Source organism: Stegostoma tigrinum, chromosome 15 (genome assembly GCF_030684315.1).
Source record: "Stegostoma tigrinum isolate sSteTig4 chromosome 15, sSteTig4.hap1, whole genome shotgun sequence".
In the NCBI taxonomy this organism is placed as follows: Eukaryota; Metazoa; Chordata; class Chondrichthyes; order Orectolobiformes; family Stegostomatidae; genus Stegostoma; species Stegostoma tigrinum.
The window spans coordinates 33,318,324-33,335,920 of record NC_081368.1 but is presented as its reverse complement, the minus strand read 5'-3'; the positions used below and the strand labels follow the sequence as shown (position 1 = coordinate 33,335,920).

The following is a 17,597-nucleotide window of genomic DNA, read 5'->3' as shown; positions in this document are numbered from 1 at the left end:
GAGCAAGACCATTTTCTGTGAGTTGTGAGGTGGGTATTTGGGTTCTCGGGCCTAGTTGGGTCAAGTTGAGGAGTGCTTACTCGAGTTGGGTTTTTGGATGGTTCAAGCGTAATCGGGTAGTTGGGGGTTAGTTACATGGCAGGGGAATCGTTGTAAGTGCTGTCGTACGGAGGTAGCCAAGTACTTCAGATAAATGATTTGAGGGAATGTCAATTATGGAATTATTCAGGTGTTAGTCTAGGTTTTTATCTGTCTAACATTTCATTAACTTATATCAAGATAAATTGCACATATTTGTCCCCAAGTCTCTGTGTAAGCTTAGAGATGGAAAATTTCAAGCAGTTTCCTGGGCAGTAGGGACTGACCCATTACACTGTTAAGCTTCTTGGGCAATTCCCTTGCAAGTCCCTTCAACAGTACTTCCACAGCATCCCAATGCATACTATTCATTATAAGTTCAGTCTTCAATGATCTAGAGACTGGAAGACTTAGTAAAATGTCATAAGTTGAACAGCAACAAGTTATATTTACGTAGCGCCTTGTAAGATAAAGAAATGTCCCAAGGCACTTACTGGGGATGTTATAAAACAAAGTATGACATTGCCTGACATAACATCCCCTTGTGTTATTCAATCAAAAGCTTCTTCAGAGGTAGAATGGAGAGGATTATTTAAAAGGAGGAATGTGAGATGGATAAGTGCAGGGAGGGTAGTCTAGACCTTGGGTCCAGGAAACTGAAGGTACTGCCTCCTATCATAAGGAGGTATAATTGGAAATGGAGAAGAGCACAGAACTGGAGGAAGGGTGAACAAGGGTTGTGGGATTGGATGACCTCACAATGTTCATGACAAATTTATGCCAAGATGTAGCATGACATTCATAAAGAGCTAATGAATATCAGTGATGAATGTCAGTGGAGTGGAACTACCTGAGGGTTAAGGCAGCAGCATCTGAGAATGGGTTCCATCAAGTTTACACAGGGTAGAATACGAAGTCTGGCCAGAAGTGCACTGGAATAGTCAGGCCTTGTGATAATGAAGGATAATGATTTCAGTAAAGAAAGGCAAAGATATTACTGATATTAAAAACAGGAAGCCAGAACCGATCTCAGGATCAAACGTAACACCGCAATAGCAAACAGACTGGCATATTCTTGGACTGTTGCCAGGGAAATGAACGAAACAGAAGCAGTGCAAGTACACTTTCCAAGAAGCTTTCACACTGCTGCATTCCTGAGTTAGATTGGGAACTAACTCTGTAATTATACTGCTTAGGACTATAACAGTAAATAAGCCTCACAAACTTCTTTTTATGAGTACTCAGATGTGGTCAATTTATTTTACTTAGAGTTAATGACAATGTTTCCACATCCATTTTGATGTTACAAATTTTATTTTAATGTCATCTATTTGCAATTTGACAAATTTGTCTTTTTACACTTCAGTCTCTTAAATGCCCTCCACTGCTTTTTCTCAAACAGTCACAGCCACACATTGTTACCTATCTATATTTACCCTCACTGGTAGGGCTGACCAAGTAAGGAAGGACATCAGGGCTAAATTTAGCCTATCCTCGGTTTCTCTGCACAGACACACTTGCTGTGATATTTGGATAGATGACTAGACGGAAGAAGTTGTTTGGATCAACTTAAGGCTTTGATTATTTGGTTACTAAAGTAGATCTGAGAATCCTACACGTGACTAAATCAGTGGAGAGGCAGTAGAATATTCTGTTGCCTAACTTCATTCCTGCTTTTTTGCATTATTAACTATACTAAAAATCAGCAAACTTTAACGAGTGACTGGAGTGAATTATGTCGGGTTGTGACTGCAATTGAGAGGGTCATCTTTCATTAACATGGAACTGGATATTATGTGGCCTGCCAAAATGAGCCTTGTGGATATTACGAAGATATTTTCCATGTTCCAGCCAACGGATGAAGATGATAATGGAGAAAGAAGTCAGTTAAACCAAGCAATTTCCAACAATGATGACAAACTACTAGCTGAACTTTTATCCCAGGAAAAGTACAGGAGATTTATCAATAGCCGAAGTGGGTGGGGTGTTCCAGTAACCCCTCTACGTCTAGCAGCTACCCGGGGTCACCTGAAATGCCTGGAGGTCCTCCTAGCCCATGGTGCTGAGGTGGATGGTTTAGATGTGAAAGCTCAAACACCTTTATTCACCGCTGTCAGTGGTAAGCATTTAGATTGTGTCCAAGCCTTGCTAAGGGCTGGAGCTAATCCTAATGGTAGTATGTATAACAACAGCTCACCTCTTTTGATTGCTGCCAGAGAAGGGGATGTGGAGATTTTAAAGGAACTGTTGGATCATGGAGCAGAAGTCAATGTTCGCTCCAAGATGCCGAATTGGGCCTACAATCCCTGTGCTACCAGTGGTCCTCTCTACCTTTCTTTGGTTTATGGACACTTTGACTGCTTTCGTCTTCTTCTTCTCTATGGAGCCAATCCAGATTTTAACTGCACTGAGGAAAAACTACTGTCTAGAATTAAATCACCAAAGACAGCTCTGGAGATGTGTTTTAAATATGGCTGTGGAACTGAGTACGTTCAGCTGCTCATAGACTTTGGAGCAAACCCTTATTTGCCGGATCTGTCTGCAAATAAAAGTATAAAGCAAAGTGAAGTGCTTAAACTTGTGGATAGAGCCAGAGGTAAGCATACAATTTAATTGTCCTTTTTATATTAAAAAGTCATACAGTTAAGTAGCAGATCTGGTGCATTCATTGAACAGTAACTAACAAATATTTATGTTTTTTTTTATAAAATGGCAAGCTAGTATAAAAGTGAAAAATCCATCTTCTCACTTTCAAACAAAAAACTATTTCAACAAAAACAACAGGAAGAATCACTCTCATTTGTTGCTAACAGGAATTTAACTATTGTAGAGATGACGGTGGTAATTAATTAAAACCAAAATTATAATTGAAATTTTGCACATTATTGCATATCTGCAGAGTAGCTCTGTATGTATTAAGGATTAAGAATTCCTATAAGATTTCCCCATGGTGCATGGTAATATATTAGCATGGATTCAACATTGAATAAAAGCAGAGTACTGCTGGATAGCTGAAATTAAAAGAGAAAATGCTGAAGGAGCTTAATATGTCTGGCAGCATCTGTGGAGGGAGAAACAGAGTTAGCATTTTGAGTCCAATATTATTCTTCTGAACTGAAGATGGAAGGTAGAAGATTGGCTGTCTGAGGGAAAACAGAAAATAAGCATAAATGAATCCTTATCTGATTGGCAGCATTTGACAAATGGAGGTCCACAGGTATATGCGATGGGGCCTTAATATTTTAAATTTTATATCAATGACTTAGACAAAGGGTATGAAAGCCTGATAATTAAAGTTGTGGATGACATCAAACAGAGAATACTGGATAAACTCAGTTAGTTTGGCAATATCTGTGGAGAGAAATAGTTAACATTTCAAGTCCAGTATGACTCTTCATCAGAACAGACTGGTGAGATACTAAGCAAGTATTTCATGTTAGTATTTACTGTGGAGAAGGATATAGAAGCTAGAGAACGTGGAGAAATATATATTGTTGAAAAGTGTCCACATTATAGAGGAGGAGGTGCTGGATGTCTTAAAATGCATAAATGTAGATAAATCTCTGGGACCTGATCAGATACATCCCAGAGCTTTGTGGGAAGCTAGGGAAGTGATCTCTGAGCTCCTTTCTGAAATATTTGTATCATTGACAGCAACAGGTGTGGTGCTGGAAGACTGGAGGGTGGCTAATGTGATGCCATTATTTAAGAAAGGTGGTAAGGAAAAGCCAGGGAACTACAGACCAGTGAGCTTGACATCAGCAGTAGGTAACCTGTGGAGGGAATCCTGAGGGACACGGTTTGCATGTATTTGGAAAGGCAAGGGCTGTTTAGAGATAGTCAACATGGCTTTGTGCGTGAGAAATCACGTCTCACTAACATGATTGAGGTTTTTAAAGGCGTGACAAAGAAGAATGATGAAGGCAGAGCAGTGGATATTGTCTATATGCACTTTATTAAGGTGCTCAACAAGGTTCTGCATGGTAGATTGGTTATCAAGGTAAATCCAGGGAGATATAGCCATTTGAATGCAAAATTGGCCTGAAGATCGGAGACAGAGGATGGTGGTGGAGACTTGTTTTTCAGACTGAAGGCCTGTGACCAGTGATGTGCCGCAAGGATGGGTGCTGGGTCCATTGCTTTTTGTCAGTTATTTAAATGATTTGGATGTGAATATAGCAGGAATCGTTAGTAAGTTTGCAGATGACACCACAATTGGTGATATAATGGACAGTGAAGAAGGTTATCTCGGAGTTCAACTGGACATTGATCAGTGGGGCTCAAGGAGTTTAATTTAGATAGATGTGAGGTGGTGCATTTGGTAAGGCAAACCAGGGCAGGACTTATACACTTAATAGTAGGATCCTGGGGACTGTTGTCAAACAAAGAGACCTTGGGGTGCAGGTTCATAGTTCCTTGAAAGTGAATCACTGATAGACAGGGTAGTGAGGAAGGCCTTTGGTACACTTGCCTGTATCGTACAGTACATTGAGTACAGAAGTTGGGATGTCATGTTGCGTTGGTAAAGGACATTTGTTAGACCACTTTTGGAATACTGCATTCAATTCGGGTCTCCCTGTTATAGGAAAGATGCTGTTAAACTTGAAACGGTTGCTGGAGCTAGAAGGTTTGAGCTAAAGGGCAAAGCTGAATAGGCCGGGGCTATTTTCCCTGGAGCATCAGAGGCTGAGGGTTGATTTTAGAGAGTATTATAAAATCATGAGGGGCATAGATAAGATAAATAGGCAAGGTCTTTTTACCAGGGTAGAGGATTCCAAAACTAAAGGGCATAGGTTTAAGATGACAGGGCTAAGACATAAAAGGGACCTAAGGGGCAACATTTTCATGCAGAGGGTGGAGCATGTATGAAATGAAATGCCAGGGGAAGTGGTGAAGGATGGTACAATTACAGCATTTAGAAGGCACCTGATGAATAGGAAGGGTTTAGAGCGATATGGGCCAAATGCTGGCGAATGGGACCAGATCAATGTAGGATATCTGGTCAGTGTGGATGAGTTGAACTGAACTGTCTGTTTCCGTGCTGTACAAGTCCATGACACTGTTGCAAAATAGGCCTTTTTTTATACTTTTGATAAAGATAGAGGGCCAAGGGGACAGATGGCATAGAAGCTTGGTGCAAAAGACAAAGGTGTTATCAATAGTAAAGGAAGGAAATGGAGATGTAAAATGGGTGTGAATTAAGGTGTGAAAGGGAGAGAATTGGTTCTTTCTACGAAGTGTAAAGGAAAAGAAAGACACAAAAATGATGTTATTGGGGGAAGTGGGGGTTGGGGGGGGCGTAGGAGGACAGGAAGAGAATGTAAGAAAAATGGAGAACAGACAACATGCAGTCAGTTTCTAAGAATCTCAAGGCTGTAATGCGCATAGGCAGAAAATGAGGTATTGTTCTTTGAGTTTGCATTGTGCTTCATTGGAACATTGCAACAATCCCAGGACAGAACTTACATGGCTAGCAATTGGGAGGTCAGGGTCAAACCTATGGACAGAAGGTGGTGCGTTGCAGAACTGATGCCCAGTCTGTGTTGGTCTTGCCATTGTAAAGACCACCTCATTGTGAACAACAAATGAAGTAAACTAGATTGAAAGAAGGCAGCTTTACCTGGAAGGTGTGTTTGGGGCTCTGGACATTGAGGGGGGCAGAAGTGAATGACCGAGTATTACGCCTTTTGCGATTAGATGGAAGGGTGCTATGTGGGAATTAGGAGGTGTTAGGACTGATGGAGGAACAGAAAAGGGTGTCCCAGAGGGAATAGACCCCACAGAACACTGACACAGGAGGGGAGGGGGAGCTGAGTTTGGTAGTGGCATCCCACTGGATTTGGCAGAAATGATGGAATATGATCTTTTGAGTACAGAGACTAGTGGGATAGAAAGTGAGGGCAAGGGAACACTATTGTTGTTCTGTCCAGGAAGTGAATGGGTGAGGGCAGAAATATGGAAGATATGTCAGACATAATGGAGAGGCTTGTCAACCACAATGGGGGAAATCCTTGGTTGAAGCAAAAAGAAGTCATATTGAAAGCAGCCCATTAGAAGACAGCATCATCAGATTAGATATGACTCAGCCAGAGAAACTGGATGAATGGAACTGAATTGATGCAGGGTACGATAAAGTGTAATCAAGGTAACTGCAGAAAGCAACAGCATAGACGTTTTGATGTACTGGAGAAAGAGCTGGGATAGGGTCTGATGCGGGATGGAAAAGGGAATGTTCCACACAACCTATAAATTAACAGACATAGCTGGTACCCATGCGGATACACATGACTACATTTTTGAAAGGAAATTTGGTATGTCCACAAAGAATCTTACTAATTTTTATAGGTGCACCACACAAAGCATCCTATCTGGATGCATCACAGCTTGGGATGGCAACTGCTTTTCCCAAGACCGCAAGAAACTACGAAGCGTCATCAACATAGTCCAGTCCATCACACAAACTAGCCTCACATATGCTGACTCCTCGAGAAAGAAACCAGCATAATCAAAGACTCCTCCCACCCTGGTTATAGTCTTTTCCACTCTCTTTCATCAGGCAGAAGATATAGAGTTTGAATATATGTACAAACAGATTCAAGAACAGCTTCTTCCCTGCTGTTATCATACTTTTGAATATGCTTCTCAAATGTTAATGCTGATATCCTACTGTAACTTCTCTGCGGCTATAACATTATAGTCTATACTCTGTTCTGATATCTGATGCACTTTGTATGCTACAATCTGCCTGTAAGGCATGCAAAACAACTCTTTTTACTGTATCTTGGTACACATGATGGTAATAAATCAAACAAAAGCAAAAAAATGGATGTGAATAGTTGAGCAAATGGGCAAAGGTCTGGCATTTGCATATTAGGGGAAAATACGAAGTTGTTCACTTTGGCAGGAAGGATAAAAAGGCAGAATATTATTTAAAGGGAGAATGGGTGAAAAACTCTAGGGTGTGGGGAGAGCTAGGCATGAGTCATAACAAGTTAGTAAGCAGATACAGCAAGAAAGCTATTGGAGTACTATGTTTTGTTCAATGAAGAATTGAACGAAGGGTCAAAATGTTGTGCTCCTGTTATCCAGAGCATTGGTGACAGCATTTTGAATACAGTGTGCAGTTTTGGTCTCCTTATATAAGGACTCATGTAAATATGTAAAGCTGGCTCAGAGAGGTTTGAGCAGGTTGTCTTATGAGAATAGGTTGAACAGGCTGGGCCTTTTTGCACTGGAGTTTAGAAGAGAGTTGAGATAATTACACAGAGTCTGCATGCTGTCACCACCTTTGTTTATTTGTTTACAGTATACTGGCAGTGGCCAGCCAGCTCAATGTCAGTCCTCTGAATTGAGGAAATTTTACATCTCCTGGTTATATTAGTGAACCAGGGCTTTCCTGATTGACCCAGGTTAAACAACCCTAATCACGGATCTCTTAGTCGAAAAGGTGTAGCTGATTCCCATCACTACATGTGTGAAGCGACTTGATTGAAGTATATAAGATTCTGAATGGTCTTGACAAGGTTCACATGGAAACCGTGTTTCTTTTTGTGGGTGGTTTAGAACTAGGGAGACAGCCGGAGCTGCCGATGCTAGAGTCTGAGATAACAAGGTGTATAGCTGGATGAACACAGCAGGTCAGGCAGCATCAGAGAGCGGGAAAGCTGACGTTTCAGGTCTGGACCCTTCTTCAGAAAAATGAAGGGTCCGAAGACCCTTTTCGAAGAATTTTCCAAAGAAGGGTGCAGACGCGAAACGTCAGCTTTCCCGCTCCTCTGATGCTACCTGGCTGCTGTGTTCATCCAGCTCTACACCTTTTTCTCTTAGAACTAGGGATGCTGGTTTAAAATTAGAGATCACCCTTTAAAGACCACTATAACAGAATTATTTTCTTTTCATAGATTGCATGATGCTGGAACTGTCTGCTTCAGAGGTTGGTGGAAATGGGGCAATTCAATGCTCTTAGTTATTCTTTAGTCACGTAAAGCTGTAATTACACTGAAACTTAAATACTGGACACCACGCTATGAGACACTCCTCTCTTGATACCCACCCTGAGGTTAGAGTAACAGTCAGTGCTCATGGACAGAACCTGGAAATAGCGAGTTCAGATCATGTCAGATCCTAACCTTGGTGCAGGAGACTAAAATACCATCAAACCTTCACATTCAACAACTGGGTTTGAATACTGAGAAAAAGTTGTCACAATTGCTATTGATACTTTTGCTCTAAAAATTTGACCTAACATATCTTTGATTCCAGCTCAGCCGAGGTGCTTGAAGTCACTGTCCAGGATAACCATCCGCAAATACCTCAAAGAAGCAAGTGGACTGCATTCCATTGACCAGCTAGACATACCACCAATTCTAAAAAACTATGTGAAGCACCATCTGAGTTGACTGTTGAGTCTTTACATACATATATGGTTTGCGTTCAGTAGAGTTCAGATCAATTTAGCCAAAAACCTTTCTTTACAATGTGTAATTTTAAAATTGTGATTTTCATCTGCAACAAATATCGACTGAGGTGGGGCATTTTACTTCAATGGTCATGAAACTAACTATTATTACAGATTGGAATTGTCCAATCTATTAAGTCATAGGGAATTCACAAGCTTCAGCTGTGTGGTATGGAAAAGGGAAATTTAGGTGTATTCTGGCTGGCAGAATTTCTTAATTTAACTCGAAGATAGTACACAACACTATACAAATACTTCCATGAATAATTTAAAGGAAAATTTTGATAGACATGACACATTTTACAACAGAGTAAATTCTAAGATATTCAGGCAGTTATAGATCAGAAAGGATATGTGATGTAAAGTAATTGTCTGTTTATTTAATACATAGTGCCGATGTGTGGGTACCTAAAAAGGGCCGAATTGTGATGCCTACCACAGTTGAGGTACCTGATGACATTTTTATGGGCCCTAGCTTAACTATTTAATGAATGGGCCCTTTTTGTTTAGGTTTACACATGAAAAATTCAGATTTATTTTAGATACCTCAATGCCATTCAGTAGTTGGTGAATGAGGTGGGAAGAAAATAAAAGGGCTGAGAACGGTAAGAGAATAAAGAGACTTCCACTGAAAAAAATGGAGTACTTCTCCTCCCTTAATATATTTACAGTTTGTGCAGTAGGTAAAATAGAAAGTATAACACCCACAAATTGTTATGAAATTTATGTTTTCACCTTTTTTCAATTGCTAGCAAGAAATGGTATGTTGTTCCTAAGTATTCCACAAAATACAGGATCCACTTCAGATATTGAATGACTGTATCTTATGCAAATAAACGGACTTAATTATTACAATTGCTCCTTCTGTAGATGATTTATTATCATTCACACCTACTAACAAAACAGCATTCTTACTGCATTTAGAATTTTTAAAAAGAGGGATATCAGTACTGAACTAAGGAAAAAGTATAAACATTAATACAAAAGTGAAATACAGTACTACTAGGACTACAGTACTACTAACACATCCATCCTAGGACAAGCCAAACAGAGACATGCACAAGAATTCCTAGAAGCATGTCATTCCAACTGGAACTCCATCAACAAACACATTGAATTAGCGCCAATCTACCATCCCCTGAGAAAAAGAACAGGGAATGACATCACCAACCCAAGGAAACCTAACCAGATAAATAGAAAGCGGGACATAACACCAGTGCTTCGTCGGAGGCTCACTGATGATGTTACCTAGAATGGTGACGAAACGTCTGAAAACTAACCTTTCAGCTCAGCGAGCAAACTCACACCCAGTACTACTGATGCAAGAAATCTGAAATTTAAACAAAATATAGAAATAATCAGCAGGTCTGGCAGTGTCAGTGAATGGTAAATAAGGTTAATATTTTAGCTTGATAATAAATGTAAAGTTGCCATAGTCCTACTGGACCAGAGGGTTTAAGTCTCAACAGGGACAGAGATAACTAGTGGTGGTTTAACCTAACGGTTATCGTGACTTCAGCAAGTAGAGAGGTTGGAAGAGAAAGTCCTCCAATGTTAACATGCACCTGTGTGGGAAATGAACCCAGACTGTTTTTATGCATTGCAAACTAACCATCCAACCAATGGAGTTAACTGACTCCACTTCAGCCAGATAATCATTCAACAAAACACATTTTCAGGATTTATTACAACAACCTACCAAACGGCAAGTGAATCTTCCTCACAACTATCAACATTTGAGGGATATGTCAGAGCAAGTAAGCAATTTATGTAAAGAACTGTCTTAAACCAGGTTTACCTAGATGAAAAAGAATGGAAACAGATAGATACTTACATCTTTCAGCTGATGTCTTCTCAATTTATTTCTGTGGCCACCTTTTCAAAAGGTTATGTCCAATGTTTTGTTACAGAGTGGAGCCATTCCAAAATGTCAAACCACACTGTTAATGATGTGGTTAAGATTGCTAGATCATTTCTGAAGAAGAGTCATGGACTCAAAACATAACTCTGTTTCTCTCTCCACAGATGCTGCCAGACGTGTTGTATTTCTCCAGCAGTTTGGGTTATTTCAGATATCCAGCATTCACAATATTTTGCTTTTTGTTGGTTAAGATTGATTGTGGCCAGGATTTTTAGTTGAGACAGTACATCAATGCATGAAATCCATATACAAATGACTTGATAACAGATTAACAGATATCTATCATCAATAATGTGTGGATGACTGTTTTAAGCTAGTACCCTTTAAAGAGTCACACATTGGACAAAAAGTGGAGGCTCCTTCCTTAAAGGAGAAAAACACTCCATCCCCTGGGTGTGGTGACAGCCATTTCCTATTTTGGTTGCACATTTACAATTTGGGTGCAGGTAGAATGCAGCACAGGTATCACTTCACAGAATGAGTCACAGACTCAGCCTTTCAGTCCTAACCCCAAAAACTAATGTTTATTTCTGCTTGTCCTCCCAATCAACCCTACATGCTTTGGCCTTCTTCACGTTCCCACCTAACCCATTTGATTAATTGCTCATCCCCACGCTTTACTCGTCAAGCCCCAGGCATATAGCTTAATCACCTCCTTTGTCTGTAGGAAGTAGGACATTTTGTTGAGATTGTTTTACCAAATAATTTCTAAGCAAGCTAAGACATAAAGATTAAAGCGTTTTCCCAAGGCATGTTTTGACAAGAAAATTATTTTCAAGTGTCGTTTTTATTTGAGAGTGCCTCAGAACAATATTAACTGACAAGGTAATAGCTTGCTCGAGAGAGGAAAGAGATCTGACACTGAGTGGGAGAGAGATTGGCTGAGAAATAGGAATGAATTTAAGTTGACATGGAGAGGGAGAGTGTCAAAGTTGCACTAGGACCATTGGGTAAAGGCGATGCCTAAACAGACTTAAATATGGATAGTCAGAGTGAGGCGGGGGAGGAACAGGAACAGGCACATAGAGAACGGAATCATTACATTTTGTAATGCATTCTAATTAGTTACTGCACCAAAATCTAACGTGGAAATCTCTGAAACCCACATTCTTTGGTGCATTATATTCTGTTCTCAAAACCATATTGTATCAACCCCATATTATCAATTCTTATTTGCTTCTTTCCTTCTAGAATTTGACTCAAAATTCACATCCTAATCTGAACTAATAACCTTCAAATGCTAAGGAGCTTCAGCCTCCAACCTACCCATTCATGATCACTGTCACTCAGTGACATGGCTTCCAATCGTCTCAACTATAGTGAAAACTCCCTTAATAAATCTAACTGCATTAATTTTTCGGTTAGAACAAAGAACAAAGAGCAAAGAAAATTACAGCACAGGAACAGGCCCTTCGGCCCTCCAAGCCTGCGCCAATCGAGATCCTCTGTCTAACCTGTCATCTATTTTCTAAGGGTCTGTGTCCATTTGCTCCCTGCCCATCCATGTACCTGTCCAAATATATCTTAAAAGATGCAACGTGTCTGCGTCTACCACCTCCGTTGGCAACACGTTCCAGGCACCCACCACCCTCGGTGTAAAGAACTTTCCATGCATATCTCCCTTAAACTTTCCTCCTCTCACTTTGAACTCACTTGTTACTCTAAAAGATTTTCAAAACCTGCCTTTTGGATGTGTTTCTGATCACTCTTTCTCTAATACTCTTAATAATGTTTATTGGTGCATTCCACCTCTGCAAAGTGATCAGGTATGCTTAGTATGTTGAAGATGTTTGTCAAAGATTGCCATTTCTGGGTATAGAGAGCAGCCATGCAAACTGCCACAAGGCCACTGAACACATTATAAATTTGTAAGAGTGGCCATGGCCATCATCCTTGATTTTGCCTCAGTTCTTTTGGGAAATATTGTTTCTGTTTGGTTCCTCTTCTTAAAAATATGGCAAGTCCTGAAGACACCGTCATATGCCATTGTTATGAAGTGGCTGAAGCATCGATTATACATGGTTTTGCACCATTTTCCCATGTTCACTTTGGAGTTTTTATTCATTCATGGGTGTCACAGGTTAGACCAGCATTCATTACCCATCCCTAGATGCTCTTGAGTGGATTGTCATGAATTGCTATCTTGAATGCTGCAGTTCATTTGGTATACCCATAAAGATGTTAGAGAGGGAGTTTCATAATTTTGCCACACTGACACTGAAGGGTTGGTGATATATTTCCAAGTCAGAATGGTGAGTGAGAGAACTTGGAGGTGGCGGTGCTCCCATGTAACTGCTTCCCTTCTCCTTCTAGACAGTGGTGGTCATGGGCATAGAAGAAGCTGATAAGGACCCTAGGCGAATTTTTGCCAATGCATCTTTGACATATGAAACCAAGGTGGGAAGGGAAGTGAATATTTGTGGATATGGTGCCAAACAAGGGGTCTGTTTTGACCTGCATGGTATCAAGTTTTTTTAATGTTGTTGGAGATACATCCATCTGGGCAAGTAGAGAGTATTCCATCACACTCTTGACTTGTGTCTTGCTCCTGGTGGACAGGCTTTGGGAGTCAGGAAGTAAGTGCATGATCTCTCTTGCAGCCACAATATTTATTACGGCTATTTCTGGTAAAGGGTAACCCTCAGGATTTTCTTTGTGGGAGTACATTGATCATAATACTATTGAACATAAAAGGGATGATAGATTGTCTTTTGATGGAGACGGTCATTGCTTGACATTTGTGTGGCGTGAATGTTGCTTTCCCCTTTTCAGCCCAAACTTAAATATTGTCCTCCTCGCTGCACTTGAACATGGATATTGCATACTGTTCTGGTTGCCACATTACAGGAAGGATGTGGAAGCATTGGAAAAGGTGCAGAGGAGATTTACCAGGATGTTGACTGGTCTGGAGTGAAGGTCTTATGAAGAAAGGCTGAGGGTCTTGGGTCTGTTCTCATTGGAGAGAAGAAGGCTAAGAGGGGATTTAATAGAGACATACACGACAATCAGAGGATTAGGTAGGGTGGACAGTGAGAGTCTATTTCCTAGGATGATGATGTCGGCTTGTATGAGGGGACATGGCTGCAAATTGAGGGGCGATAGATTTAAGACAGATGTCAGAGGCAGGTTCTTTACTGAGAGAGTGGTAAGGGCATGGAATGCCCTGCCTGCCAATGTAGTTAATTCAGCCACATTAGGGGCATTTAAACAGTTCTTGGCTAAGCATGAGGATGACGATGGGATAGTGTAGGAGGATGGGCTTAGATTAGTTCACAGGTTGGCACAATATCAATGGCTGAAGGGCCTGTTCTGTGCTGTATTGTTCTATGTTCTATGATATCTTCACAATGTCGGAACCATTTGGACATCACATAATCATCAGAGAACATTCTTTACTTTTTCCCTCATTATGGAGGGAATATTATTGATAAGCAGCTGACCATGTTCGGGCCTGGGACACTACCTTGAGGATGTTCTGCAAAGGTGTTTTGAAGCTGAAATGACTAATTACTATTCACAACTGAATGTGGCAGGACTGCAGAGATTAGATCTGATCAAAACTGAAAGAACTGCGGATGCTGTAAATCAAGAACAAAAAGAATGTTGCTGGAAAAGCTCATCAGGTCTGGCAGCATCTATGAAGGAACAGAGTTAACGTTTCGGATCCGGTGACCCTTCCTGAGAACTGATCAATTGTTTGTGTGATCACTTAGTTATCCCCACTCTTCACGTCCTGTTAGTCAACCAATTCTCTATCCATGCTAATACATTACCCCTAACGCCATGCATCCTTACCTTATGCAGCAGCCTCTTGTGCGGCACCTTGTCGCAGGCCTTTTGGAAATCTAGGTACACCACATCCACTGGGACCCCATTGTCCACTGGGCTCGTAATGTCTTCATAGAATTCCAAAAGATTTGTCAAGCATGACCTGCGCTTCATGTACCCCTGCTGTGTCTGCCCAACGGGACAATTTCTATCGAGATGCCTTGCTATTTCTTCCTTGATAACAGACTCAGCATCTTCCCCACTACATTGGTTAGGCTAACCGGTCTATAATTCTCCATCTTTTGTCTACCTCCCTTTTTAAACAGTGGCATCACATTTGCTGTTTTCCAATCTGCTGGGACTGCCCCAGAGACACGCAAATTTTGGAAAATTATCACCAGTGCATCTGCTATTCCTCCCGCCATCTCTTTTAGTCTCCTGGGATGCATTCCATCAAGGCCAGGAGACTTATCAATCCTTAGCTCCATTAGCTTGCCCAACACTACCTCTTCCGTAATAATTATTGTTTCCAGGTCCTCATCTATCTTCGTCTCTTTGTCAATTACTGGCATGTTATTAGTGTCCTCCACTGTGAAGACCGATAACAAAATACCTGTTCAATGCCTCGGCCATTTCATCATATCCCATAACTAAATTCCCCTTCTCATCCTCTGAAGGGCCAATGTTTACTTTAGCCATTTTTTTTCCGTTTTATATATTTATAGAAACTTTTGCTATCTGTCTTTATATTCTGTGCTAGTTTTTTCTCATTTTCTATTTTTTTTATAGCTCTTTTTGTGGCTTTCTGTTGACCTTTAAAGTTTTCCCAATCTTCTAGTTTCATGCTGTTTTTGGACACTTTGGAAGCCTTCCCTTTCAATTTGATAGTGTCCCCTATTTCCTTAGACACCCATGACAAATTACCCTTTTTCTTACAGTCCTTCCTTTTCACTGGAATATACTTTTGCTGAGCACTTTGAAAAATTGCTTTGAAAGTCCTCCACTGCTTGTCAACTGTCCCACAAAGCCTTTGTATCCAATCTACTTTAGCCAAGTCCTCCCTCATTCTATTGTAGTCCCCCTTGTTTAAGCATTGGACCTGGTACTGGATTTTATTTTTACACTCTCCATCTGTAAAGTTCAAGAACGCAGCTCACTACCTCTTTCTTAAGGGCAGCTAGGGATGGGCAATACATGCTGGCCAGCCAGTAATGCCTACAATTTCACAAGTGAATTAAAAATTTACTGTTTGCACTTACTGTCTATGTTTATTCATGAGGAACAGACACTTGGGCTGAACACTGCTTTCCTCTGTAGAGCAATGCAACAGAATCATCACTTTAGAAGATGATGACAAAATCAAAGTTTTCAAAGCTGTTATTTTCTTCAGAGGTTACAATACCACTAAGAGTCCTTTGACATTGCCACTGTGGTAGCATTTATCATTTCATTAAAAAGATAATTTCAATGAAAATACTTGGTTTCAATGAGATTATGCAAGTCAGGTATGTTAAATTGTTGAGTCTCATTTCATAACTGTAAATCTAAACCATAAAAGTTTGAACTGTGGTTTAATATACACAGTGAATGGAATACAGATATATTAAACTTCCACCAAATAATCAATCAGCTGGATTACTAACATTAGCCCATCAGTGTGGTTAGCTTTGAGGCGACTGACAGCAAGATATACTATAGCAAATATTTTTCTGGAGGAATCTAATTTTAAATGAATGGCTACATTTTATGTACTCTCAAATAATTGAAATAAAAACATTGATTAGAGCAGGATAACAAAATTCTGAATACACTGTAGCTCACACATGAAGAAGGAACACTTAGTCATGGTAATAAAGGGATGTCTGCTGTCCAGCAGCTGTACATAATGTAAGACACTGGGCTTTCAAGGAAATTAAGGAAATGTGTGGCAAGGTAGAGCTGAGGCATAAGATAAGTCACAATATTATTGAATGGTGGAGCAGGTTTGAAGGGATAAATGGCTCATTCCTGCTCCAATTTCTTAAGTTAATACAAAAGGAAAGATGTGAAGAAATTGAATTATATGAATATAATCAGGTGAAAAAGATTGCTTGATCCTTCTAACCTTGTCCTTCCAAAATGTCAAGTCAAATTTTCCCCTCAGCATCTAGATTTTTATTAAACGAGTCCTACGTTTTGGTGTCAGCTGTCCTTCTTGGAAAGGAAATAATATCTCAAACAACTTCTTTTTACTAGTAAGAGGACTTTGATATTTAAGCCCTGGCACCAAGTTTTAAAAATCTAGTTTTATCTTTACACGAAAAGCACTTTCAAAGTGAATCCCTTCAGCTTACTGACAGTACGTGATTACTAAACTGGAAGGAATGTGAGTTGGTGCATGTCACATCAGGAACACTTGTGGTTAAAACACACAGGGAAACATAAACATATATTCATTCCAGCTAAATCTATCCAAGCAATTTCTCTCTAACTCACATGAGAGCAGTTGGTGGAAGATTCATCAGTGCCCTTCCTTCAATTGCAATCCAACATACATATGCTACCTATCAGCTGCTGCTGATACACCACACCTACGAAAATACTGTTACAAATCTATAGTTGATCGTTCATATACTTTGGATATTACATTTAGTTTTGGGAATTACACTTCTGACACGGGGAATGGGGGCACCTGGTTGGGAAGCTGATGACCAACCTTGGGGAGAATGTAATTCAAGCACATCAAAAATTTTTTTATACTTCAAAGGTTGATGTCATGCTGACTTCAGGGTTTAACAATTCGAAATGCATGATCATAAACAGTAGGCATGCTTATGTAAGTAAAGAACTGGAGATATGGCACCTGCAATTATTCCAATAAAGTATAAATTTATTTCCCTTCCCCCCCCAATGCTGGATACAACATCCTTTCTCAGCCATTTACACTCCCTTTGCCTTTAGTTCTGTGACTCTGGTGGTCTCCAATCTCCCTTGCCCTCTAAAATTCCCATGACATTCTCTTCTTTTAAATGTGCCCCATGGTTCTAGGCTCACCATCTATCTTAAGAATATTGTAAGTTTCAATGAGATCGTCTCTCATTTATCAAAACTCTCGAGAATACCGGCCCAGTTGCCCAGTCTATAGTACAGTTCTGCCATTTCAGGAACAAGTCCAGCCAACCTTTGTTGCACTTGCTCTGTGCAACAGTATCATTCCTGAGTTAAGGAGATGAGAATGGACATAATACTCCAGGTATGATCTAACCAAGCTCCTTTATAATTTAATCATGAAGCAGCTGAAGCAAGTGTGTGATAACAAGGTGTAAAGCTGGATGAACACAGCAGGCCAGGCAGCATCAGAGGAACAGGGAGGCTGACGTTTCGGGTCTGGAC

At 40.3% G+C, this 17,597-nt stretch overlaps 1 protein-coding gene across 1 annotated transcript; it reads left to right on the top strand.

Annotated features, from left to right (window-relative positions):
* Nucleotides 1-1,604: 1,604 nt before the first annotated feature.
* Nucleotides 1,605-9,372, top strand: asb12a (ankyrin repeat and SOCS box-containing 12a). The gene is made up of 2 exons (XM_048544011.2): nt 1,605-2,674; nt 8,341-9,372. The coding sequence occupies exons 1-2, from the start codon at nt 1,858-1,860 to the stop codon at nt 8,475-8,477; spliced, it is 954 nt and encodes a 317-aa protein (XP_048399968.2). The 5' UTR covers nt 1,605-1,857; the 3' UTR covers nt 8,478-9,372.
* Nucleotides 9,373-17,597: the final 8,225 nt, after the last annotated feature.